This window comes from Lissotriton helveticus, chromosome 2_1 (assembly GCF_964261635.1).
Source record: "Lissotriton helveticus chromosome 2_1, aLisHel1.1, whole genome shotgun sequence".
NCBI classification, from domain to species: domain Eukaryota; kingdom Metazoa; phylum Chordata; class Amphibia; order Caudata; family Salamandridae; genus Lissotriton; species Lissotriton helveticus.
This window is the reverse complement of record NC_136059.1, coordinates 31,845,951-31,873,537: the sequence shown is the minus strand read 5'-3', so window position 1 is coordinate 31,873,537 and position 27,587 is coordinate 31,845,951. Positions and strand designations below refer to the sequence as shown.

General features: G+C 43.5%; 1 protein-coding gene across 1 annotated transcript in view; it reads right to left on the bottom strand.

The window, feature by feature from the left end:
- Positions 1–9,416: 9,416 nt before the first annotated feature.
- The window catches only part of LOC144820044 (cyclic GMP-AMP synthase-like receptor 1), an 84,046-nt gene continuing 65,875 nt past the window's right edge, over positions 9,417–27,587 (bottom strand). The window contains exon 3 of the mRNA XM_078677700.1: positions 9,417–9,653. Coding sequence (XP_078533826.1) covers positions 9,417–9,653 — 237 coding nt within the window. The remainder of the gene's footprint in view (positions 9,654–27,587) is intronic.

The window sequence follows — 27,587 nt, the reverse complement described above, 5'->3', positions numbered from 1 at the left end:
GTGTGTACCTGCTAATCATACATTTCAGGGTGTGTGTACCTTTTAACCATGCATTGTATGGGGTGCATACCTGCTACCCATGCATTTCATGGGGTGTGTACCTGCTAACCTTACATTTCAGGGGGTGCGTACCTGTTAACCATGCATTTCAGGGGGTGTGTACCTGTTAACCATGCATTTCATGGGGTGTGTACCTGTTAACCATACATTTCAAGGGTGTGTACCTGCTAAGCATACATTTCAAGGGTGTGTACCTTCTAACCATGCATTTCATGGGGTTGTACCTGTTAACAATGCATTTCATGGGTGTTTACCTGCTAACCATACATTTCAAGGGTGTGTACCTGCTAACCATACATTTCAGAGGCGTGTACCTGCTAACCTTACATTTCAAGGGTGTGTACCTGTTAACCATGCATTTCATGGGTGTGTAGTTGCTAACCGTACATTTCATGGGGTGTATACCTGCTAACCATACATTTCATGGGTGTGTACCTTCTAACCATGCATTTCATGGATGTGTACCTGCTAACCTTATATTTCAAGGGCGTGTACCTGCTAACCATACATTTCATGGGGTGTGTACCTGCTAACCATACATATCATGGGGTGTGTACCTGCTAGCCATACAGTTCAAGGGTGTGTACCTGCTAACCATACATTTCATGGGGTGTGTACCTGCTAACCATGCATTTCAAGGGTGTATACCTGCTAACCATACATTTCATAGGGTGTGTACCTGCAAACCATGCATTTCATAGGGTGTGTACCTGCAAACCATGCATTTCATGGGGTGTGTACCTGCTAGCCATACATTTCAAGGGTGTATACCTGCTAACCATACATTTCAGGTAGGGTGTACCTGTTAACCATACATTTCATAGGGTGTGTACCTGCAAACCAAGCATTTCATGGGGTGTATACCTGCTAACCATACATTTCAGGTAGGGTGTACCTGTTAACCATGCATTTCATGAGGTGTGTACCTGCTAACCATGCATTTCAATGGTGTGTACCTGCTAACCATACATTTCACGGGGTGTGTACTTGTTAACCATGCATTTCATGGGTGTGTACCTGCTAACCATACATTTCAGGGGGTGTGTGCCTGTTAACCATACATTTCAATGGTGTGTACCTGCTAACCATACATTTCAGGGGGTGTGTACCTGTTAACCATGCATTTTATGTGGTTTATACCTGCTAACCTTACATTTCATGGGTGTGTACCTGCTAACCATACATTTCAGGGGGTGTGTACCTGTTAACCATGCATTTTATGTGGTTTATACCTGCTAACCATGCATTTCATGGGTGTGTGGTCCTTTATCTGAGTGATATAACGACTTGGGTTTTAGCCTACGCAAGTTATTCTTGGAACCTTAGTACTCATACCTCAGCCAAATTGCCGTTCCCTTTGGGGGAGGTACAGAGCAGTCTGTGGTGCGTACCCGCCTGCTTTGATAGTATACAGGCTCTCTATTCGGCAGGAAGTTTTGGCAGAGGAGTGAGGAGGCCAATCAGGCCTTTTTAATCTATGATTGCTCCTTAGAAAACTCTTTGCAAATGGTCTGAATATCTCACCCTTTACTAACTGAGTTTTTTTTACTAAACAAGATTTGTTCTTATCTTACCAAGGAAAAATTGGAGATTTCGTTTTGTATTTTTATCTGAATATATTACATGTCTTTATGGCCATGGCTGAAACGCAGAAGTATTTCCTGAGGGGCACAGAAACGTTTTATAAAATGAGGTTTTAGAATTACTGCCGCTTGACCCCAGGCTATGAAGAGTACTGTCTAACTAAATGAGTCGTCCATAAACTACTTTTTTATTCTTTTTAATCTCGATGTAGATAAAGAGACTAACACTCCTAGTGGAGACATTTTCCATCTACACAAAACTGGTTTGAACCATCTAAAAGCAGACTATGTTTACATCAAACAATCACGAGTCCCAAGATTAAGTTAGATAGGCGTGGAGGAAGATAGGCCTTTTTTTCGCATGCCATAACAACGCGGTTGTTACAACGACTGCGTTGTTATTTCGCATACTGTTACAACGCAAGTCGGAACAATGACTTGCTTTTAGGGGTGCGCTGGATATTGGAATAGTATAATTTACTATTCCAGCTCCAGTCTGTGCGGACACTAGGGAAGGTGTTGGATTTTAAATCCAACACCTTCTGCCCCCTAACTCAATGCGTTTTTCCGACTTGCGTTGTAACGGTATGCTAAATAACAAAGCGGTCGTTATAACAACCACGTTGTTATGGAATGCGTTGTTTAGCATGCAAAGTAAAAGCTATTTACCGGCATGGAGTAGACATACAACTTGGCACACCCCTTTAGTCCAGTGTTTAGGATTTTTGGAGGGTTTATATTGTTTCGAGCTCATTGTCCCTTCAGAGGACGTTATAAAATGCTTGAATGGACATGTATTGGTAATGGGAATGTGCACTTAAAATGGTGGCTATTAATGTACTGTATGTATGTATTGTTTTTGCACTTTTATGGTCATTTGACTGAAATAAAGTATTTTGATGATGAATATACAGTACGATGGCCTTCGATGCACATGGATTAAAAAGTTCTATTTTATTGCAAAAAGCTGAGTAGGACAATTCTACCCTTTGTTAATACACTTCAATTAAGAGCATTTAAAAGAACCATGAAGGGGTACCGTCTACTCTTTAAATGGGTAACTAGTCAAAATATCGAATTTAAAATATTGAGTGGACAAAATATTGAGATTTTAATATCGAGTGGACAGGATATTGTGGTAAGAATATCGACATGCAGGTAAGAAATATCGTTTTTCATAATATCAAAGTTAGCAATATCGTTTGTAAAAATATAGTTTTTAATAATTTAGACTTTTTTTAGTGTTTTGTATGTTAGTATGTGTCACAAGTATGTATTATTTTTGTAATGTATGTTTGAATTTTTTAAAGTAATGAATTTTATGTTAATTAATTTTTGCGTAATTTAATTGCGTAATGGGTTGTGGGTTTATAATATATTTTTTAAGAAATACTTAAAAATAAATAATTATATGTTAATTACTTTTTGCATAATTTAATTCTGTAGTGGGTTGTGGGTTTATAGGGGAATAGGGTGGAAAGCAATTTAATTGAAATTAATGAATTAATTATTTTATTAATTAATAATTTAGTATTTAATAATTAATATTGCTATTAAGTTAATTTATTTATTAGTTATTAATTATACATTGACTACTAACAATTAATAATTAACTAATTGTGTAATTTTTTTAATTAATAATTAATTAGATATTAATTATTAATAATGAATTTGTAAATATGTTAATTGTGTACTTTTTTAGGAGTGGGTTGAGGGTTGATAGGGGAGTAGAGTGGGAAATAATTAAATTTTAATGTAATTTTTGATATTTTTATATAATATTTATTAAAAGGTATTTTATAGTGTTAATTGTGTGAATTAATTTAGATTTGATGTTATTAATTTTATTGGTAATTGCTATTAGTTACTTAATTGATTATTTAATTATGTTAATTTGTTAATATTTAACAATATTGTAGGTGACGTTTATAGGGGGAAATGGTGGGAGGTAAATTAATTATATTGCAGGAGTGGGTATACTAAGTTATTCCCCTACGCTATCCAACACTTTCCCTACTGTTACACTTGGTGGATTGGGAATATTAAATTATTCCCAGCCGCTATCCAACACTTTCCCTACTGTTGCACTCGCTGGAGTGGGAATAGTCATTTTTACCCACCCGCTATCCAACACTTTCCCTACTGGTGTACTCACTGGAGTGGGAATAGGCATTTTACCCTCCCGCTATACAACACTTTCCCTACTGTTGCACTCACTGTTATGTTATGTTATGTTAATAATGATTTATTAAGCGCACTAACACCGATTGGTTTCCTGGCGCTATCGAGAGAAAGAAGACGTGGCCAAGGTTTTTACACGTGCAGGGTTATTGATATGCTTGTTGGTAAAGCCAGGTCTTTAAAGCTTTCCTAAATGACATGAGGGCTGGACAGATCCGGATCTCAAGAGGGAAGGCATTCCACAGGCGAGGAGTAAACGTTCTGAATCTGCAGCCGCCTGAGCGTTTGCGTTTGAAGGGTGGTGTCTGGAGTAGGAATAGTAAATTATTCCCACACACGCTATCCAACAATTTCCCTACTGTTGCACTCACTGGAGTGGGAATAGTATTTTTTAAACTCCCGCTGTCCAACAATTTCCCTACAGTTGCACTCGCTGGAGTGGGAATAGTAATTTTTACCCTCCCGCTATCCAACACTTTCCCTGATTTGCACTCACTGGAGTGGGAATAGTAATTTTTACCCGCCCGCTATCCAACACTTTCCCTACTGTACCACTCGCTGGAGTGGGAATAGTAATTTGATCCCCTACGCTATGCAACATTTTCAGTATTGTTATATTTAATGTAGTGTAAATCATTTTTTTTATATTTATTTTAATGTTTTAACTTATTATATATAATTGAGTTGCATATTCATATTATAGGTTTATTTATATATTTATGTTATGTTATGTTATATATTTCTTGTAGCGCGCACTGCTAGTCAAGACTGTCCTGGCGCGAAGAGGGATTCAGTGTCAGAAAGTAACAAAGGGATAACATAACAAGAGAGGATATGTGCATTTACATGAATTGCTTGAATAAGTGGGTCTTAAGGTGCTTTTTAAAATAAGTGAGGTTAGTCGTGTGTCTCAAATGGTCAGGGAGGCTATTCCATAGCTGAGCAGCTATGACCGTCATGGATTTTCCTCCCAGACGAGCTCTCTTAAATCTCGGAGTGACCAGATGTCTGAGAGAGGCCGATCTCATGTTTTTGTGATTTTTTTTTTTGTGATTTATGTAATTATATTTTAAGTTATGTTTTTAATATTTTATAATTCATATTAATTATTTTCTAATACTATTAAGTTAATATATATAAAACATTTGAAAATGCATGTGTTTTGTACATTACATTTATTATTTATTAATTTTAATCTTTTTTAATTCTTTTTAAGAAGTTTTGCTTAAATATATTTATTATTTAATTAATTTTATATTACTTTTAAGACATTTAAAAAAGTCGATATTTTAGCAAACTGTATTATTAACAATGATATTTAGGATTCAATATATTTGTATTTACCTTTTGTAGATAGGAAGTCGATATTCTGTTACTCAATATTTGTACCTCGATATTGTGGCAGCTCGATATTCTTCTCCTCCCTTTTAATGGAAGAGTAAATATCAAACATCTGAAACTGCAAGTAGTGAGTTCAGAAACCACAATGGCATCAATGACGAAGCGCAATGTGAACCACTTACTGGTGACAACAAAATGTGTCCCTGACATTATTTGTTAAGTTGTGTCAGATAATCATTCACACTTACACCTGTTGTGCAAATAATCATTAATCATAAACTCAGATCCATCCTCTTAGATAAATCAGGGACACGTTTTCACAAGAGTTTGACTGTCACAAATGAAAAGTTAGATCATGGAGAAACAATTATTACCCCCCAAGTAGGTGTGATTTACGGCCACATGCATCATTGTTGCCGTTTACGATTTCTTAATTGCGAAAATTAAGGAATCGCAAACGGCTATGCATCAAGAAATTTCCTAAATTTCCTTAATTGCGATTCACAATTTGCGAATCGCAATTAAGGAATCCCTTCCCATTGATTCCTATGGGCCTAGAGGCCCATAGGAATGATTGGGAATCCATTCTCATTTTGCGAATCGCAATTAAGGAATCGCAAAATGAGAATGCTATTACAAGGGTGCAGGGGGGGTCCAAAGGACCCCCCCTGCACCCCTGAAATTTAACTTTAAGAACATTTTTCACACACACATGCCCTAAGGGCATGTGTGTGTGTAAAATGAAACTTTGAGAAATGCACTTCTGTGCATTTTTCAGAGTTTTCAAAATTACCATGAAGGTGAACTTCATGGTAATTTACCACTTCCTATTTGCGAATTCGCAATTTCTAAAGTGTGACGCAATCGCAATTTAAGAAATCGCAACATAATTGCGATTCCTTAAATTGTGAAAAAATAAAAAAACATGATGCATCCCAAAAAAGGAAATTGCATTCGCAGACGGCTGAATTTTGCGATTCGCACCGTTTGCGAATGCAATTTACCTTGATGCATGTGCCCCAAAGACCCTCCTTCGCTACCATTGCCACTATTTTATGCCTATAAACCCGTGTGAAACGTGAAAATCTGAAAAATGTAATTATGCATTGCTTTTGAAGACTTTAGTTGTGTATTTGATCCGGTGGAGCAGCAAAATAAACCCAGATCTCAGTTGCAAATGGCATGTGTGTTGGCGCCCTTACTCTTTTTACTTTAGGTATCTGACTTTCCACGAAATTATCTCAACCCTTCCTTCCGAAATCGGAAAACTCTGGACTAATGTATTCTGCTGACTTGGTGCTCGTAGAACTCCCGGGGGTGGGGGGGGGGGGGGGGAGTTGGGGTAGCAGAGACAGTTAGATGCACTAGCTAACTCCTCGAACCCACAATCTATTGGGTAATGAAAATAAACCAAAATTGTACAAATGGGAACACGCGGACGGACAACTTTGGGAAGTGGTGATCCAATAACAAATGTCTTGGGGTAGTTAAAAGCTTAACTGACCCAAGATTCACAATGATTAACAACCTATCTTGGTCAAGTCGCCTCCAAATTCAATTAGCAACAGCCAGTTCTGTTAGTTTGGATTTTGTTTTATGGTCTTGGGAAAAAAACTTGTAATGTTTTTAAAGAACCTATAAAATGGCCCCAGTTGTGCTTCATGGAATTAAAGGACAATCAATGACTTCCATCACAAAGATGAATACATTCAGTCACAGGTGTGGGAGACCCAGAGACATGTTTCTGTTTGTGGTGCTCAACCCCAGCTGAAACTCTGAGATTAGAAATAACAAAGAGAGAAATAAGATATCCAGCATTACAGAAGGGGACATATTATTATCACCATCTCTCTAGGGCTGCATCACTTGATATGAAAAAGATATTTGGACCGAAATATTAAATGAAGAGGATGAAAAGTATTTGTTTTCTTAGGTGCTTTATTAGATATTGCCAGAGCAGATATTTACAATGGAACTAGCTCAGCAAGTATGAAATTATAGTTGAAAAAATATATCAACAAAAATATTTGAATAATGATTTCTCTCATTGTGTAAATATTAAAACGTTACATTTTAATTGTTCTATTGTGAAAATGGAGGAAATACAGATTTACTTAAATCAGACTTTGGCCTAGATATTAGAACATTTTATAAAATGTTAACATTTGGAAACTTACCAGTAGTTGAAAACCCTTGGCTACCAATTAAAGACAGGAAAAAGCACCTGCGCTGTCAATGATGTCATTCTGAAATAACATCTGAATCATGTCCTTTGTTTCTGCCCAGGGTTAGTATTTTAGCAACATTTATATCTCAAACTGATCTTCGTAAGAGACAATGTTCAAACCTTACTGAAGCTTTCATCGTTTTGCTCTACCCAAAATTTGTGAATGTCTATCATCAATTGAATATATGTTTTTACATCTTTTATTAGTATATCATTTGCATGCATTTATTTTGGAATACTGTTAGGATTAAATATGTTTCTTAAAATTTTTTGTGATAAACTTGAGTGGCACTTGTGCAAAGTACACTAACTCACCTCTGTTTCAGTTTCCCCTCTACTGCTCTCTCTCCACTGGTTACTAGTCTCAAAGTGAATCTCTAAAGCACTTTGCATTTGCCATAAAGCTTTGATTCCAACATGGCTAATGGTCACCTGACCACTTTATTTGCTTCTCAAAAACCCTTGCACAATCTTAGATCCGCTCATTCATTGGACAATGAACACCACACGTTTCAACCAACAGCTTCCTTATGGAATAGACCTGAAAGTTTTAAGCCTTTGCAAAGACATGATGACTTGCCTTTCATCCTTAGATCAGTATTTTGACTGTATTGCGGTCAATGTTTTATGAGCGGCAGAACACCTCTGGGTAATTACATGCTTTATAAATAAATGAACATACTATAACGTATCATATAAGGTTACCAAATTTGCTTAAGATATGACCAGATACATGGGTTGGAGCCCGGACTAACTGGGTGAAGCCTATGGAAAAGTGAATTAGGGCGTCATTTAAATCTTGGATGTATGTGTACTGCATCGCAATGGCGACGGAGTATACATAGCACAAAGATAATGGTCCGCCAGCCAAAGTTAGAAGCAGGCGGACTTTATATTTAATCATGGTGGTGACCACTCCACCTGATTTAGAGGTCAGTTTTCAGTGCCCGTTACTGCCAGGAAAACAGTGCCAGTGCTAAATGCTCCTCTCGCCATTGGAGATAGCGATTCCTGCCAGTGCTTTAGAAATGGCCACCAGCTTAGCGGTCTTTTCAAAATATTGTGTGCAGCACCTCCGTCCGGGCGTCGGAGTAATTTACTCTGTCTCTCTAGTCTCACTGATAGAGAAACGGGCCGCCCACCATTATATAAATGTGGCCCTTAGTCTCAGATCTTAATCCAAATATTGAGCTTGCCTAAAATCATATAGTTTTCATGCCCCATAATGTTAATATAAAGAAAATCAGACAGTCAATAGCCATGTTTTCTGTGCTTTTAAACAACAATAAACACCTTTCATCAGTGCCGGGATGCTTGGGGCCGCGCAATATAAAATAAATCCACCGGGGTGCTCAAATTAAGGCCCCCATTAGGATGACGGGTGGACTTTGTCCGCCTATCATCCTACCGGTGAATGGGACCACCCGCCATAAGGGCGGGGGTCCTGTTGTACATATTAGAATGCGCCCGCCACAGTGGCGGGCGCTTCCCGCATTTTTAGCATTGCGGCGGCTATGCTAAAAATGCATGTTGTGCATTGAAATGCAGGGGGGTACCATAGGTACCCCCCATGTGCACCCCCCACCACCCCCCGGAGTCCCTGGGGGCCCGCAATGGGCACCTGCAGGGGGACTCCGCATGCCTTTCCGTGGCGGAATTTCCGCCACAGAAAGGCATTCACAAATGCCTATCATAATATGGCTGGCGGTGTCTAATAGACACCGCCACCATATAAACCCTATTCCGCCCCGGCCATAAGGTGACCAGGGTGGAAAAGCGGCGGACGGTCTTTCCGTCCGCCGCAGTACCCCCCGCCGTGCTAATATGGCGGGGGGGTCATTCAGGGTAGGATGGCGGGCGGATCGCTCCCGCCAGGCCGGCGGTGGCTACCGCCAGCCTGGCGGGGGCGATCCGCCCGCCATCCTAATGGGCCCCTAAGTGTCCACGACCCCACATCAGAAAATGTGCAAAAGAGGTGTGAACCAATCTCTGAGCAAAATTTCCTGACGTTTACCTGGGAATTCTCATTTGAGGTACTTCATTGGAGAAGTTTTGAACTTGTTGACGTCATCCAGGAGCTCTGGAAGGCGGGGGCGGTGCTCCGGTTTGAACAGGTTGACATCTGAACCCAGGAAGTAATGGGGTAGATTTCCTTTCTGGAGGTAAACCACAAGATAATCCACCAGTCTTACGAAGCTCACCGTCAGGTCATTCCAATCACTAGGTAAGGGGTTTTCCTCACAAGCCCAGAACAACACAGTCTGTAGAAGCAAGAACATGTACTGGTTAGTCACACAAAAGATGCTCTAAACAGCTTCACGATGAAGAACTTATCACTGCATTCAATGGTTTTTGTGGCATTTGTTGATGGTCATTTGTTTTAGACGTTCCTATCTGTACTTCACTACATATAATACTTGTGCTGTTAATGTTTACTCTTTGTTTTATAGGTACCTCGTCAATCTTCGGGGAGACTGAACTGCTGACTTTCCATTGTACAGAAGGGGGTCAGAGGGCGTGGCACCTTCCTTCAAGAGCATTTGGTTTCACTGTGTTTTGATTCGATGATCTATATATCCACCACTGACTTCAAGCCCTTGATTTCAGCGCAACCAATCAGAGTGGATAAAGGTACCATGCCTTCTTCTAAAGACCTTTCAATTATCACTAAGACTATAACTAGATATTAATTTTCTCAGTCCGGGGTACTTTGCTGAGGGGGCCCCCTGGACATCGGGCCCCCCGCACTGCAAGGTCTGCAGGGCATTTGTTATGCAACTGCATGTCGGTACCTCTCGGAAAGGTGAGATAGACTCCTGGACATCACATGCAGGAACATGACAGTACCTCACCGAGAGGCTAAAGAGAAAATGAATGCAGGAGAACCTGTACGGCCTCTCCCGTAGCCCCAGGGACCGTCACCCCACCAGGGCTTACACTAAAAAAAAATGCGGAGGGCCCGTACGGCCTCTCCCAAAGCCCCGAGGACCGTCACCTTCGGGGGCTGATGGAGTAAGGTTTCATACGTAAAGAAACTTGCTCGGATTCAGTCTTCTCGAAATAAAATATAACTTATTAATCAACATGTTTTGTATTATTAATAATTGCACTACACAACATTTCAAGTATCCAGGGGAAGATTTCCAATGTGCTTCTTCTAACAGTAACTTGAGTGCATGAAAATAGCCGCCGAAAACGGGGAACTCTTTTGCGCATGCGTCTGCCACATCTACGTGGTGTCATGTATCTGTTGCTTTGGTGGGAAATTCTTGCAGCTGCGCATTAGTATAAAAGATAGCCGCTTCATGTCTCACACATTTACGCACATGCTTCTGCTTGAATTAAATTTTGTTCATCCTGCTTAACTATTAATGCTATAGTTAAAATAAAGTAATGGGGTTAGAGTAGAAATAAGTGGTATACAGTGCATAAATTTATTTTTGCATTCTAACATGTCTCTCTTTGACTTTATTATTAGCTCGTATTTGGGCCTGAAGGGTGCCGCAAACTCCATTTTGAAAACCCTGGTCATGCGCAGTCAAGCACAAAGATCCTTGAAGTCATGTCATTGAATGGCAGCCAAAACCCTTCTTACCCATGATGTTCCTGGGAAACTGACCGTCTGACCCCACAAGAGGAAGTAATATGAACTAATCAAATACATTGTATATAAATTTAAAACAAATATTGCTGGGTGAAATAAAATCATGGGGAAGTAAATTATGGGCGGGAACATTGATTAATTTTATTGAATGGAAATTATCTCACACAGGTATGGTGCGATGACCTCTCCTCGTCTTTCTGACCAATCAAATAAAGGGAATACATGAATTTGCAACATTGGGGGTTGTACATGCCCTGGAAAATGGTATAACTAAGGTAGGCTTCGTCAGTTAGATTGTCCGACTTGTCACAGACCTTTCACTGCCCCAACGTATGCTGAAGGAGAATTGAGCGGTACAAAAGGGGGTGCTGATGGACGGCACATCTGAACCAATCAAACACTCACACCCAGTCTTCAGATCTGGGTGTAATCCATCACCGTTCTGTAGCCCACTCTGCCACCCCAGTTCAGACATGGCTATATGCAAATCAGTCTGACCCTGTGCATCATGGGAACAGTCCAGCCCGAACTGCCAAGCCATGTCTTCCCTGGACCGGAAACAAGCTTCCTAGGACCGGTTTCTGGCATTCCAGCCGTCTTCAGCCCGGCTTGCTTGAATCCAGTGGCAAAGTGAGCAAGGGACTCACGTCTGAGCATACCCTGCCAACTTAGGGCGAACAAAGCGGTACAAAAGGGGGTGGTGATGGACGGAGCATCTGAATCAATCAAACACTCACACCCAGTCAAAAGATCTGGGTTTAATCCATCACCGTTCTTTAGCCCACTCTGCCACCCCAGTTCAGAAGGAGAATTGAGAGCAGAGTGCTGGTCGAGCACTTTGACAGAAGAAGAGGGGTCTGCTGAGGGAGAAGATTCAATGACCCAGTCGGGGTCCGAGTGATAGCCGCAGGGAGGGGTGTGACGCTGGTGTTGCACTTAGCTGAGGAAACCTGTCCTGACCTGCACCTGTTCTGTCCTGTGGGCACCTGATTTTGTCGGGAGCCCTTATCCTCTTTCTTGACCCAGCCCGTGGCCAAGATTGGTCATCGCACCATTCTAGGTAAATATAATCTGTGTGGTATGTCCCTGTGCTGTTTCCCTTTCTCACCCTTCCCAAGTACCAATGCCTAAAACATTTCTTTGAAGTCTTGCAAGCATTATGCTTTAATAATTCTTTTCCTACTTGAAAAGTCCTTAGTTTCACTGTTGTGGCTGTTAACTCACAAAATATTGCATAGATAAAGTGTTTAAGACATCTCCAAGTCTGTGGTTATTTTATAAAGGTAAATGTTATTATCTACCTATTATGCTAACACCCTTTGATCCTTAGGACTTAGAGTACAGGTGACAAGGATTGGTAAATCATGGTGTACAGTTATAAGTCCTAAAGTGAAAGATTCTGATAGGCAGGAAGATAAGCTGGATTGCCGGTTCAAGGTGTGAATGTTTATGGGCCCAGGTGAGTATGGTAAACTGAGCTGGTAATCCCGCGCCATCAAGGCTAATGCTAAAATGAATTGGGGGGACCCATATGGCCTCTCCTGAAGCCCTGAGGACTGTCACCTCACCGGGGCTAACGCTAAAATATATGGCCTCTGTCACAGCCCAAGGGACTGTCACGTCTCCTAGGCTAAAGATCAGGGGTGTAACACTGGCCCCCACAGCCCCTCTGGTGCGGGGGGCAAGCTCCAGGGGGCCCCCTCAGCACAACACTCTGGCTGCAGAGCTCCTGACTGAGCTCGGAGGGGGCCCCTCCACGTGCCTTGCACGGAGGCCCCCTCAAGGTTTGTTACACCAGTGCTAAAGATAAATCGGATATGGGGGACATACAGCCTCCTCCACAGCCTTGGGGACTGTCACTTCCCTGGAGCTAAAGATAAAATGAATGCCTGGGGCTCGTATGACATCATACCTCTCTTTACTTCTTCTCTGACTCTCCCAAAGTTTTTTTGGGTTTTTCCAATGTCATGAGCAATACCGCCACTAAACATGACCCTCGATAAGTTATTCAACCACGCCAGCCTCAAAAGGTCTAGTGTGATCCTACCCCATAAAGCCAAAAATTGAGAAGTTCCCATCACAATCTGAGGTGTGTTACGATATGACCACAGCATAGCAAATACAACATCTACCACATCAACACCATAAATCACTGCCCCTCTGACACAATCACTGATCATCATGTTAGCTCTCTCAATTTGACCACTGTCGTGGGGACAATAGAGATTGCACCTTTTATGACTGAGGTCTGCCCTGTTTCAAAAACAACCCCATCTCTAAAAAAAACTAATTGCACACCATTATCAAATTTTATAATTAAATCTTCTCTGGCAAACACTTCCAGAGAAACGTGATAACATTTCTGGTATTCAGCTCACAAATAAATTTGACCTCAAGCCACTTTGAGAGGTGATTGATTAGGACAACAGCAAAACATTGAGCAGATTTAAAACTTAAAAGGCTGCAACAAAATCTATACTAACTGTTTCCCATACTCTCTGAGAACACTCAGAAATAACCATAGGTGGGGTTGCACATTTTAAACCTTTATCAATGCTCACTCAATTCACAGACTTACCAGCCCAATCCACCATATCCCTGTCCATACCTGGCCACCAGAATATTTCTCTCAATCTATTTGTTGCCAAGGTCATGCCTAAATGACCCTTATGACTTATACTCAGAAATCTGTCTATGATCTTCCTTGGAGGAATCAACTTGTCCAGCCTGATCAATAATGCAGTTTCCATCAATGATTCTGATTGCACCTTATTATACGCGTGAAATTCCACAGAAAGATTGCCTTCTTTTGGCCAACCCTTTCTAACATACTCCTCAACTTTACTGAACACGAAAAACATCTTGGTTGAGAGCACACTTCTAGTCCTCCTCACTGAAACATTTGGTATCTAACCAAAACACATTGGCAACTAAACACTCCACAGCATATTGGTCATCAACCTCCTCAGTATCTTCTCCTGAGACTGGCAATCTAGATAGACAACCGGTTGTCTGATTTCTTCTACCTGGTATACACTCATATTCAACCAGCTTCACACTTACTCTTACTAGTCTAGCAGTGGCTTTAGTAAAATGAACATTGCTCCCACTCAAAATGGGTATTGGTGGTTTGTGGTCTGACGGCAATATAAATCTTGCACCCCACACATAAGCTTTAAAGTGCTCCACCGCACACACACAAGCATCTCACGCTCAATGACAGATTACTGCCTCTCCAGTGGTCTAGGAGTACGAGAGGTGAACTCAATGGTACATTCATCACGTCATCTGCCTTGGGATAGCACAGCCCTCAATGCCACACCACTTTCATCCAGTGTTGCTGGCAGGAATTCACCAGGTGCACACAGACTGAGCAGGGGTGCTTTTGACAATCCTTCTTTAATCTCTTTAAAAGCTGGATCTTGGGTCACACTCCACACAAACGTATTGTTTTTTTACAACAAGGCAAGGAGTGGCTCAGCTTTTGTAAAAACATTTTGCACAAACTTAGCATAATATTCACAAATTTCCCCCAAAAGCCTTAAGTTGCTCCTTGTCCAATAGAAGCAGCACTTTCTCATTAACCTTCAGTAACCCAGGACATGGACAAATGCCCTTCCCAGAAATGACGTGACCCAAGTACTCTACCTCGTGCTTGCCAAAATCACATTGGTCTCTCCGGAGTTTTAATTCTTTCTTCCTCAAGGCAGCCAAAACCACAGCTAACCTAGACAAGTGCTCATCATGATCTTTTCTATAGACCAAAATGTTGCCCTTTATAACAAGCCCATCCTTTCATTACTTCACTACTTCCACACTTTGCTTTGTTCACCTCGGCAAATTTTACTTTGCTGGGCGATTTTAACCTGCATCTTGACGACCCTCGTGACATATCAGCCAATAGTCTTCGATCCAATCTTCAGGCTATTGACTTACGCCAAAAGGGCTTTCTTGCGACACACATCAAGGGACACCTTTTAGACCATATTTATAGTAACTTAGACAGTGTAACGGTGAGACTCCCATTCCTCTAACCTGGACTGATCATTTTTTAATACCTTTTACATGGTCCATAAGTCCCCCCTCCATTACTCAAAATTTTAATAAACACTGGGGAAGGAAATGGTCCTCGCTTTCGCTCCCTGACTGGGAATTGGGTCTTACCAAATACCCCCCTCAAAGGGCGACTAATCCTAACACCGCCTCGACTAATTTTGATAACTGGATCTCCAGTACCCTTGATCAAGTCCTCCCCAGGAACCCCTTGAAATCAATAATAAGACCCAAAGTTGCTCCGTGGTACACGCCCGCCCTTAGAACAATGAAGCAAGCTTGTCGTAAACTGGAGAGAGCTTGGAGGCAGGACCATTCACAACAGAGGAAGGCTGAGCACAGAGCTGCTATAAAGCTCTATAAAAATGAAATAAAAGCTGCACAATCCCATTTTTATGATTCGAAAATTAATCTGGCCGCTAATGCCCCTAAGGACATTTTTAAAATAGTTAAATCTTTAATTTCTTCCCCTCCTGAGCGACCTTCAGTAGACAGCGCACAAACTCGCTGTAACGATCTTGCCATTTTTTTCTCCCAGAAAATCCAGGCTATCTACTCCTCATTTACTACTGGCAGTGACGACATCACTCCTACAGTTTCTGACCAATCTGTCCCCTGTTTGCTCGACAAATTTCCACTCCTCGATCCCACTACATTAGACAGGCTGATTCTTAAGACCACCTCGGGATCCCCCAATGACCAAGCACCCCCCCAGACTCTCATCAAGGTCATGGACGTCATCCGTCCGGTCATTCTGGATGTTCTCAACGCTTTCATCACTTTGAAATCTGTTCCACCTTCATGGAAGTGCGCGATGGTTAAAGCTTTATTGAAAAAACCTACATTGGACCAGAACAACCTGGCCAACTATCGCCCTATTTCCTCACTGCCGTGGATGAGTAAACTGCTCGAGAGGCACGTCAATACCATCTTAGTGGACTATTTAGAGTCCAATAGTCTTCTCCGTGCCTCTCAGACAGGGTTCCGCCCTCAGCACAGAACTGAAACTGCCCTTTTGTCAGTGACGGAGGAAGCTAGAGCTGTGCTGGACCAGGGAGGAAAGGTCGCCATCATATTACTTGATCTCAGTGCCGCGTTCGACACGGTCAACCATGCCACATTATTACAACGACTGAGTGGTTTGGGCGTGTCGGGCACGGCCCTGGAATGACTAGCCTCCTTCCTCGATGAACGATTCTTCCAGGTGTTTGAGGGCGAGACAGTGTCCCCTAGGCATCCACTCAGCTGTGGGGTGCCTCAGGGCTCCTCCCTGAGCCCCACTCTTTTTAACGCTTATTTGGAACCTCTAGAAGGTATAGTCCATCCCTTTGGTGTGCGTATTGTTACCTACGCCGACGACACCCAACTGGTGGTCTCTCTTGACCACTCTGAGGGTTCGTCTTCCACCTTAGGTCCCTGTCTAGAGGCTGTTGCCAGGTGGATGCAATCTTCCCATCTTAAACTCAACGGGGAGAAAACAGACATCATGCTGTTTGGCAACCCCTCCCCGTCTGCCCTAGCATCCATCTGGCCCCCATATCTTGGCGTGCCTCCCCTTCCCAAATCCCAGATAAAGAGCCTCGGAGTTTGGTTGGACAAAGCGCTTGACTTTTCAGTCCAAGCCACCAAAACTGCCTCTACATGTATGGGGCTGATGAAAATGCTTCGTAAGGTGCTCCCTCTGCTCCCATTCCAGGCCGGGAGGATCATGATCCAGGCCCTGATACTCTCCCGCCTGGATTATGGGAATGCTCTATACATAGGAGCCCCGGCAGCAGTGATTCACAGGCTCCAAGTTACACAAAACTGTGCCACCCGACTTTTGTATAACATTCCCCGCTGGCAGTCAGCCAAGAAAGCTCTGAGGGAACTCCACTGGCTCCCAGTAGCGGCTAGAGTGCAGTTCAAGGCCATGTGCATTGTGTTTAAATCTTTTCATCGCACCGGCCCAGCAATTCTGCACCCCATTGTTTTGCCTTATGCCCCGTCCAGAGCCTTACGCACTAGTTCTTTACAGCTTGCAACTACTTCTAAAATCAACAAAGCTCGCTGGGGCGGTCGCTCCTTTTCCCATACTGCGGCCAAGCTTTGGAACTCTCTCCCTCTCTCCCTTTGAGAGAACAATAACCGTATATCTTTTAGAAAGGCTTTAAAAACGCACTTGTTCGCAAAAGCGTGTTGATCCACCCTGAGCCCGCCACTAGAAATCAGTCTAAAGCGCTGCGAGGTCTCCGGGTAGATACGCGCTATACAAGTGCAATTTTTCATTTCATTTAATTTCGCACTCCCAAATCTGGAACACCACAAGACTGGCAGCAAGTCCAAAGGTCATTCTATCAAACTGGGTGTGACAAAAGTGGTAAGGTGTTTAGATACTTTTGCCAACACCACTTGATGATAGGCAGACTGTAAGCCTTGTTTTGAAACTGCACTACTACTAGAGTACACATCATCTCTTCTATTTTTGGTAGTGGATATCCATCCACCCAAATGGTTTGGTTTAAACTACAGAAATAGATACATATCTTCCATTAATTGTTCATTTTGCGAACTAAAACTGTAGGTGACAACGACTGGGATGAGGCTATAGGCTCAATCACACCCTACTTGCACAGATTATTTACCAATTCATCCACATGTTGTCTTACACTTAACTGCAATCAATCAATCAATCAATCAAATTGTAAGAGTGCTACTCACCCGTGAGGGTCTCAAGGTGCTGGGGGGTTGGGGCATCTCCGGTCAGTCGAAGAGCAAGGTCTTTAGTGTCTTCCTGATTATGTGTAGGGTGGGGTGCATCTGATTTTGATTGGCAGCTCATTCCAGGTTGTGGCCACGATGTAGGAGAAGGTTCTCCCACCCGTTCTTGCTCTGCAGATGCACAGGGGTTCAGCGAGGTCGGCGGATCGGAGGTTCCTCTTGAGTACGTGGAAGGAGATTCTGTTGTTGAGATATAGGGGTCTGGTGCTGTGAAGGCATTTGGAGGCGTGGGTGAGAATCTTGAAAGTTACTCTTTTCTCGACAAGGAGCCTGGGGAGGTTATGCAGGTGCTGGGTGATATGTTCGTGTCAAGGGATGCCGAGGACGAGTCTGGCTGCGGTGTTCTATATTGTCTGGAGTTTGTGGAGCAGAGACTTGTTAATCCCGGCAGAGAGGGCGTTTCCGTAGTCATGTCTTCTGGTTATGAGTGCGTGGGTGATGGTCTTCCTTTATTCGGGAGGGATCCATTTAAAGGTCTTTTAGATGATGCAGAGGGTGTTGAAGCTGGTGGAGGCATTGACCTTTCGGGTCATGGAGAAGGAGGAGTCGAGTACCATGCTGATGTTTCGGGTGTGGTCCATGGGGGGTGGCTGCTGAGGGCTGTGGGCCACCAGGTGCTGTCCCATGCAGAGGGGGAAGGTCTAAGGATGAGAACCTCCATCTTCTCCGAGTTGATCTTCAGGCAGCTGCTGCTCATGCGACGTCCTTCATTCCTCCCTGGAAGCTGAGTCTGGTGGTGCTGGGGTCCTTGGTGAGGGAGAGGATGAGTTGGGTGTCGTCGGCGTAGGAACGTTTGCTGAGTCCGTGCTGTCTGACGATGGCGGCGAGGGATGCCATGTAGATGCTGAAGAGCGTGGGGCTGAGTGAAGAGCCATGGGGTACTCCGCAGTCTATTTCCGTGGATTCGGAGAGGAAGGGAGGAAGTCTGATTCTTTGGGTTCTGCCGGCGAGGAAGGAGCAGAGCCAGTCGACTGCGGTTCCCTATTTGCCTGCTTCGTGGAGTCTGGTGGTGAATGTGTGGTGGGAGACATTGTTGAAGGCTGCAGAGAGGTCGAGTAGGATCAAGGCTGCGGTGTTGGTCGAGGAGGGTGCACATGTAGCCTGGGGCGGTGAGTAGATTGGTCTCAGTGCTGTGGTTGCTGCAAAATATGGATTAGGAGGGGTCGAAGATGGAATTTTCTTCAATGAATTTTATTAGTTGGATGTTGACAGTCTTTTTGGTGACTTTTGCCGCAAAGGGGAGGGAGATAGGTCGGTAGTTCTTAAGGTCTTTCGGATCTGCTGAGGGCTTTTTGAGTAGGGGTCTGACTTCTGTGTGTTTCCAGTGCTCATGAAAGATGCCGGTTTTGAAAGCGGCGTTGATGGTGCGTCGTAGTTCTGGAGCAATGGCGACAGCGGCTCTGTGGAAAATGTGTGGGGGCAGAGGTCAATGGGGGATCCTGAGTTGATGCCTTTCATGGTTGATGTGGTATCTTCGGTGGTGACTGGAGTCCAGGAGTAGATGGGGGGCTGGCTTGTGTTGCCGGAGGAAGGGGTGGTTTCAGCATCAGGTGCCTGGTCGCGAAGTTGTCGTAGAGGCCCTTGATTTTCAGATGGAAGCAGGAACTGAGATTGTTGCAGAGGTCCTGGGAGGGGGTGATGTCCGTGGATGCGCTGGGGGGTTTGATGAATTCCTGGATAATGCTGAAGAGTTCCTTGGAGTTGCTGGAGTTGGCGAGGATCTTGTTCTGGATGAAGGTCCTTTTGGTGGATCTGATGCATTGATAGTTTTCTGTCATGGAATTTTTGTAGGTGGTCCGGTCTTCCAAGGATTTGCTGTTTCTCCAATTCTTCTCGAGACGTCTGCAGGTGCGTCTGGATTCTTGGAGGTTGGCAGTGAACCAGGTGGCCTTCCTTGGGCGCTGTCTGTCGGGGCTACGTAGGGGTGCTTCGTTTGTCTTTTTCTGCAGCAGAAAATATTTTCCCCTGTGAAGAATGTGCTTCTAATGATCCATTGCTTTCAGGAAGGGAGTTTCTCCTGCCCTTGACTGGAATACATTCCTGACTCTTTCCAGGATTGATAAGGTTTAAATTCAGGACATTCCCGTGTTAGATTAACCACACCATGTAAAGCTGATTTCCCACCCCTTGTGTGGGGATTTCTCCGTATTCATATAATAGATATCTACAATAGTAAATTCATTTATGCCTCCCAGAAACCATTGTGATTTCCTGGCAGGAATGGAGGTAGCTTTGGACCTAAACATTAGCCTATGGGTGAAAATACCTTTGTGAATCAGGCTGTATTTTCTTAATTTTTAGGTCCTAATTGTTATCACTTTATGTATGCATTTCTTTTGTTCTTGATTCATGCCCTGATATTGGGTTTCTGCCTTGGATTTACTTCAATGTCAAATGGAAAGGCAATAGAAAATGGGTTTTCTGACCCACTTTAGACCCATAGTACTAATTTTTGGGAAAGAGTCTGAACTTTGGGGCCCCCAAGATTGGCCAGCTGAAATGGGCCCTTTACCTACGCCCTCCTCTCAGGCCCGCAATCTAGGCTTTATTATCGACAATAAATTGTCAATGAAACAACAGGCAGTACAGACTGCAGCAACCTGTTTTACCATCTTAAAATGGCTCCCTGTTGACACCCAAAGGACAGTCGTCCAGGCTCTAGTAACATCTCGCCTAGATTACGGTAACATTCTCTTCTTGGGGTCTAACAGAGAGGTACTACGCAAGCTGTAGGTGGTGCAAAATTCTGCGGCCAGATTGCTTTGTGGCCTTCCCAGAATGTCCATCATGGGAAATGCCCTGAGAGAACTGCATTGGCTTAAGGTCGAACATAGCATAAGATTTAAAGCCTTATGCGATATGTTCAGAATTAAGATCGGCTCTGCTCCCGAATATCTACAAGATCTGGTTCACGCTTACCGCCCCCGGCGCCGACTTCGCTCGTCTACAGGAGAATTGTTTGAAATCGCGAGGTTCAAATTGTCCAGAATGGGAGGTCGTTCCTTTTCTCTACTTGGGCCAACCTTATGGAATTCCTTACCTGATGGGATGAGGAGGGAGAAGCTGTTCCCCATATTCTGGAAGCAATTAAAAACCTGGTTCTTTAAGCAACCTTGCTAATTCCGGTATCTCCAAGCTTCTGTTATGGCTTGCGCTGGGAAACCCTTGTTGGGTAGCTGTGCGCACTACAAAATAAAATAACATAACATAACATTGTTGTAAAATTCATGTCTTCCAGCACAGAGCACCTTTTCCATTTCAGTCTGAAGTCAAGAGTTATTGAACATGCACAATTTTATGAATTGCTGCTTCATCAAATGTGTAGGAGAGTAGGGTCTGTTTCCTATGGTCACCCCACTTTTTGCTTTTTGCTTTACTGGTTTTCGACTTAATGTGGCTGTGGGCCTGCTAATCAGACCCACAGCCCAGCTGTGCTCTTTCTAAATTCAATACAATGTACTTTAGGTACATTACCAATTGGGAATTGGGTCACCTTATGAGCCCCTGTATAGTGTACCTTAGGTACCCGGGGCATAGGTGCATCCAAGGGCCTACCAGGGGCTGCAGCATGTATTATGCCACCCCTGGCTGGCCATTCACATTGACACAACTGGCTGATCACTCAGCTGGGGCAAGGTCGTGTAATCACCCCTTGCTTAGGTATAGTATCCCTATACCTACCTTTACATATAGACACATATATACCAATAAGTCACTCCTATGGCAGGCCTTAAAAATCCTGGAGGCAGAGTGCTTGGTTTTATGTGAGATGAGGCCCTAGCATGAGCTGAGCCTGTCTGCAGCTTTCGGAACCATGTCCTTATAGCTGTTCTAAGATATAGCCATACCATATACCATTAAGTGCATTATAATCCTCGCGGTTGAATGCTAACTTTGGTTTGGCTTTATCAAAACATGTTGTGTAAGGTGTCATACGCTTTGGAATACTATCCCCTCGCCAGTTCTGGCGACGGGGGTAGCATTCCACCCTTCTAGAGGGAGAAGACATGTTGTACCTAGTAATCCCCGTTAAAGTTAACCAGAGCTTCAGCATCACAAAATGGATGCTGCTGCCACAGACACAAGTCTGACCTCCTGCTGCTGGGAGTCCTTCCTGCGAGGGAGGCTTGGGAGATGCTAGCACCACCCCAGACAGGCCATAGTGTATTGGGGCAGGGAGGGCTGAATGAAATGAGACACTGCCTGGGGCACACAAGGTGTCCCATGCATAGTCCGGTTGAAACCAGTTGCTGTGGCACTCCAGCCCCAGCTCTGGTGCGAAACTGGACAAAGGGAAAGGGGTGTAACCACCCCCTTCCCTAGTCCCCCCCATAGCAGGGACCTAGCAGGTAATCCAGCCCCTCAGATTAGTATATAGGTAGGAGCTGAGTCAAGAGACTTTAGATTTATCCTGAACTGAAACTTGAAATGAAACTCTGGACCTTCGATGTTCTACTGAAGATAGAGACTGAAGAATCTCCCTTGTGGTCAAGGAGTGACCACCCTGTGCAAACAGGCACCATCCAGCGATCTGCAGTTTGCTTTATTGACGCTCCTGCTGGAGCCCGATCACAGAGCCTGACAAGAACCAGATTTCCAGACTTCTCTGAGCCCGATCCACAGCCACAGCAAATCTGAGACCCGTGGAGGCGACGAGAGACGTGGGATCGGCCATCTTGGAAAACCTGCACTTTGCTACCTGTGCAGCTACCGAGGCACCCTCGAAGCTGTGCACTGGGGATTGAGAAACCCCAGCCCCAAGTACCTTCTACACTGACGAACACCCCTCCACACTCCACGAGTGCCGCGTGGGGCCTGCTAGTGTTTTTGTGGTCGACGCATTTGTCCGGTCACTTGCCCGTTGGCGAGTGGCTTCTGTGACAACCAACCTACAAATTTACACCACTGGCCTGGTTGCTCCAGGCTGGCCTTTGCTTCCCTGAAAAGGTGAAGCCCATCATACCTTGCTGGTCTGATCAAGAAGTCATCTTCGATTCCTGAGTGGGTTGCTTTTGCCAAGGCTTGTTGACTCCAATCCGGGAAGCCGACACTGCCGACAGCAAGATCCTTTGTGGGACAGTCCGTGCCTAGCTCCTGGTTGTCGTCGACACCCCCTGGTCCACGTGGCTGCAGAGTTAAGCTTCACGACATCACCTGATTGCTTCACGACATCGCCTGGATCCTTCCTGGTCACTGGCTAGAGACCCAGACTCTGTCACCTCTGCTTTCAGATACTCTTCATCCTCGATCAGCCCTTGGATCCAACCGGACACTTTTCTTCTGGTCGCCTGCAGCATCTTTCTCCAAGGTTCCATAGGATTCAGCGACGAAACCCGACACTTTGACACCTATGCACCCGCTTCCTGTGGGTGAGGTAACGCGAGTACTCCGGTGCTCCTGTGGGTATTCACTATCCTAGTGTCCTAGTTTTCAGTAGCTTTCTCCTAGTCCATCCGGAAGTGTCCTAAAAGACCTAGTTTCAATTTCTTTCGTTTCCATTATAACTCTATGGTAACTCGCGTGTGTGTTAAGACACTGCACACGCCTCCCGTGGGCCTCCTGCTTCCTATCCTTTGGTAGTACAGCATAGCTCCAGCGATTCCCTAGGCCCTGGCCTACCCTTTGTTCGTGACGTGGTTCTTATACCACTATTTTAGTATATGGTTTTATGGGCCACAGGGCTCTACTGTATATTGTGCAACTTATTGTATAACAATTGAGTATCTTGTTACGTGCTTGTGCCTCTGACCTCATAAAGAGTTCAGAGGGGTTGTGTTAGAAATAAATACATATATATTTTATATATAACCTGTGTGGTGTCCTTTCATTTGGTATTAAAGGGGTTACATATGGTAAAACAGCTTGCTTTACATGCCCTCTAAAGTTTTAGCCTAAGACTGGTTTGTCCATGCTACCACTAGGATAGCTGGTCTATAAGGTTGACCTTACAACCAATCACCATAAGGGTTGTTTGGACTGATACAGGGTTCCACTAGAATAGTGGACATCACATATCAGGCCAACTTCTCACAAAATGCACATTTCTGGTATGTGCTTTTCTTCTGTAAATGAATAATGAATATCTCTTATAAGCAAGAACAATCAAAAACACATTCAGTAATAATTTAGTGACTATTTAACTACGAAATGATTCTAGTAATGTCATTAATCTCATGACTGTTTCCCTCCATAATTCTATTATTTTATCAATGTTAACCGTTTGCTATTAGGCTTCTTTATTTTATTTTTAGATTCTTAAACCCATACAGGACATGTTCCATTTTAGCTAGGGTCTCCATTTTAGTTAGCCTGTCCAAATTGTTTGTATCTCTGGTATGAACACTAATGACACTAATGTCATCCACCCTTTTAATTCCTAGAACTGAGAGTGTCAAATCATTCACATAATGACCTAGATATAACACTTGATGAGACACCCACTCTGGAACAAGTGTTCAGTTATTATAATGTCAAGCCCATAAAAAGAACACCCATAGATAAACCATCAAAAAGATGTCATTCAAATTGATGTCCCTTCATCTTCCATCACCTTAAAGATGTGTCTAAGACACTTCTTCTGGTGCCCGTAATCTGTATACAGCTTTCCGGAAATGATGTCAGAGGTGTTTATCCCTGAAAATAATGTAGTATTTAAGGGCCAGCACTCGTCCCTTTTGGTGCAGAGAAACTTCACCCAGGTCGCAGACGCAGATCCAAATATGTTCAACACCAGATTCCATCCCTGTAGAAGAGCCTCCACCAACACTCCCATTCCTTTCGGCTTTCACAAAATGGTGCCAGGATCTCTTGTAGACACAATATCCTAGCTCTTGGCCTTGGAATAGCGGACAAGCTATTCTAAACAGACAACAAACCCTGTTGTACAGGTACGTGCACTGCCACCTAAAATCAGGCTTATTATTTATTCATCTGCTAGAAAGAGCAGAGAGCTTAGAGATAGCACAGTGTGGGCGTAATGGCTATAAAATGTGATGTTACGATTATCGGGTATGCTCAGACGTGAGTCCCGTGCACTCCACTCGACTGGAGTCAAGCTATCCTGGCTGAAGACGGCTGATAGCCAGGAACCGGTCCTAGGATGCTTGATTCCGGTCCAGGGAAGACATGGCTTGGCAGTTCGGGCTGGACTGTTCCCATGTGGCATAGGGTCAAGGCTGATTTGTGGCCATGTCTGAACTGGGGTGGTGTGGTGAGCAAAAAAACGATGGATTTAGGCCCAGATCTCTGTACTGGGGGTGAATGTATGACATTGTTCTACATTCTGTCCATCAACTGTTGTTTTTGCATTTGTTTGCTAACATGCCACAAGTAGCTTCTATTGTTGTGATAGGAGTTATTTTAGGGCACACACACATATCTTTTTGCTAGTTATATTCCTAACAGGAAGGGAGGGTGAATGCACATGCTGCATAACTCTTTGATATATTTATAAATTCATCAGCTGCATTTCTCTGGGAAATACTTTCACTTATTGGTGGAATTTTGGAGTTTGAGGATATAGATCCCAACACTGGGTGCTTTTAGACTTACAGACTTACACAGCTTGCAGTTAAATATGCTTTCTACTAAGACCTAGAAGTCTCTTTGAGACATCAAATACACCAGACATGGTTTGGTGAACGATTGCCTCTTATATCACAGAATGTTAATAGGGGTTTGCTAAATACTGGCAGAGTCACCTGTTACGTGTTGACTGGTATTAGACCATGTGTTGACATTCACAAGTAATACACAGTCTGTAGGTGAACTAGACAATAGGTCATACAAATTACTTCTAGAGCTCTAGTTCCTACTAGACCTGCACAATGTGTGCACACTTGCAATACATTCAATACATGTTTATGTAATCAGGTCACAAATAGGACTGCAGGGCTAGTGCAGCAGAAGTGATAACAGATCACTTGACTTCCTGCTCTTAGATGAGTGAGCTATGATATATTTAATCACAGCAATTCAGTGGGTTAATGCGTCAGCACATGCTGACAAACAATCTGTAGTGTCAAAGCTAAAGCACGAAAACTGGCATCCAAGCTAGCCATCCTCAATAAAACAAACTAGAGAAATAATATATGTGCAGTGAGGCAATATGACACATTTTATTTTTGTAAGACCCGTGCAGTCTCCCCACATTATTTTGATTGCCTTTTCTCTGTGATCTTTCCCTTGACAATGTCAGGGCTAATTACAGATGTAACTAAATGTTGTAAATAGGAGCCAGGAGCTGGGTATGATTTAGGTTGCTTTATTAAAGTTAGTCAAGTCTTCAAGATGTTAAGATAAGATATAGGGAAGACCCACCAGGAGTGACCAGCTTGCCACTCAGCCTGCCTGGTTCCAACTGCCAGTTGTCACCAGGCTAAGCCCCAAACACTCCATGATGCCACCCAAGGTTCTAGTGGAGACATCATGTGAATGACTATGAAATCCCAGAGGTAGAAAAGAGACAGGCTAAATACAACACATCTCCTTTCTTTAGGGAAATCAACAAGATGAAAATATAATAGATAAAATTAGCTTGAGTGTACACATCCATATAAAAGTACACAGTACATTCTGAAAGATAGGTTATTAAGATTAGTGTACAAATGGATTTAAAAGTACATGACACCCATTCCAAAGATAGAGTTACCAACACATCCCAAAGACAACTCGTCCCAAACACAACTAGTCCCAAACACAACTAGTCCCAAGACCCATCCCCTTTCCTTGGGAAACACAAACACAAATTGATTTTGTGCCAAAATTAATGGAGTGCACTTTGCTCCATAACGGGGTACAACCCTCCCCGTGAACTGCACCTTGGAGTAGCCATTGCTCCGTCCCCAATTTTCTAAATGGGGCACTCAACGGGGTACAACTCTCCCCATGAACTACACCTTGGAGTAACCATTGCTCCACCCCCAATTTCCTAATGGGGTACTCACCGCCCTTAAATTTTAAAAACAGACTCTATACCGTAACAGGGTACAACTCTCCCCGTGAACCATAACTGGGATACATTCGTAACCCCAAAACCATAGATGAGACAGGGTACACTTCTTTTAAATAGAAGTACAGAAGTTTATAACTTCCAACTCACAACCACACATGCAAACCGTGTATACAGATTTCAAAAACAACTCCTCCTACAATAAACTGTACAACATGCTATAAATGCACACCACCCTGTAGACGCACAATAACACGGGACTTGCCACTCACACGCCACTCACGACACCTGGAAAAACTCTGAGTGGCTCACAATAGTCCAAACACAACACACTATAGATGTACTCACTGTACTCGCCATTAACCTGCCACCAACCATACCTAAAAGAAAACACTCTTTCCCTGAAACATACTGTACAAGGCACACTCCACGCCGAAATGAACAGTAATGAGACTAAAGAACCACTACACACTCACCAACCACCACTCCCTGAAAGCACGAGACAAACACTAAAAATGACCAGCAAAAATAATGTTAGAGAAAGTCCCATGCTCCGGTGAGCGGTCTCTCACCCGAGTTCTCCTCAGAAGTAGGAGTCGCTGTTTATATGGCAAATTTCGCGAGGTCTCCCAGAAAAAGAAGCAGCATTCTGGCAATTCTCCCCTCATCATCAGCGCTTAATTCCCAAGTAACATCCAGAATGTTTGCCCCAGCCTTTAATGAAATCGACCTTCAAGAGTTCATTTAATTCCCCTGCGATGTAGTTGCAAATGAGTTACACATTCTTCAAAAGTCACACTGCTTTAGCCCACAAAAATAACTGTTCCG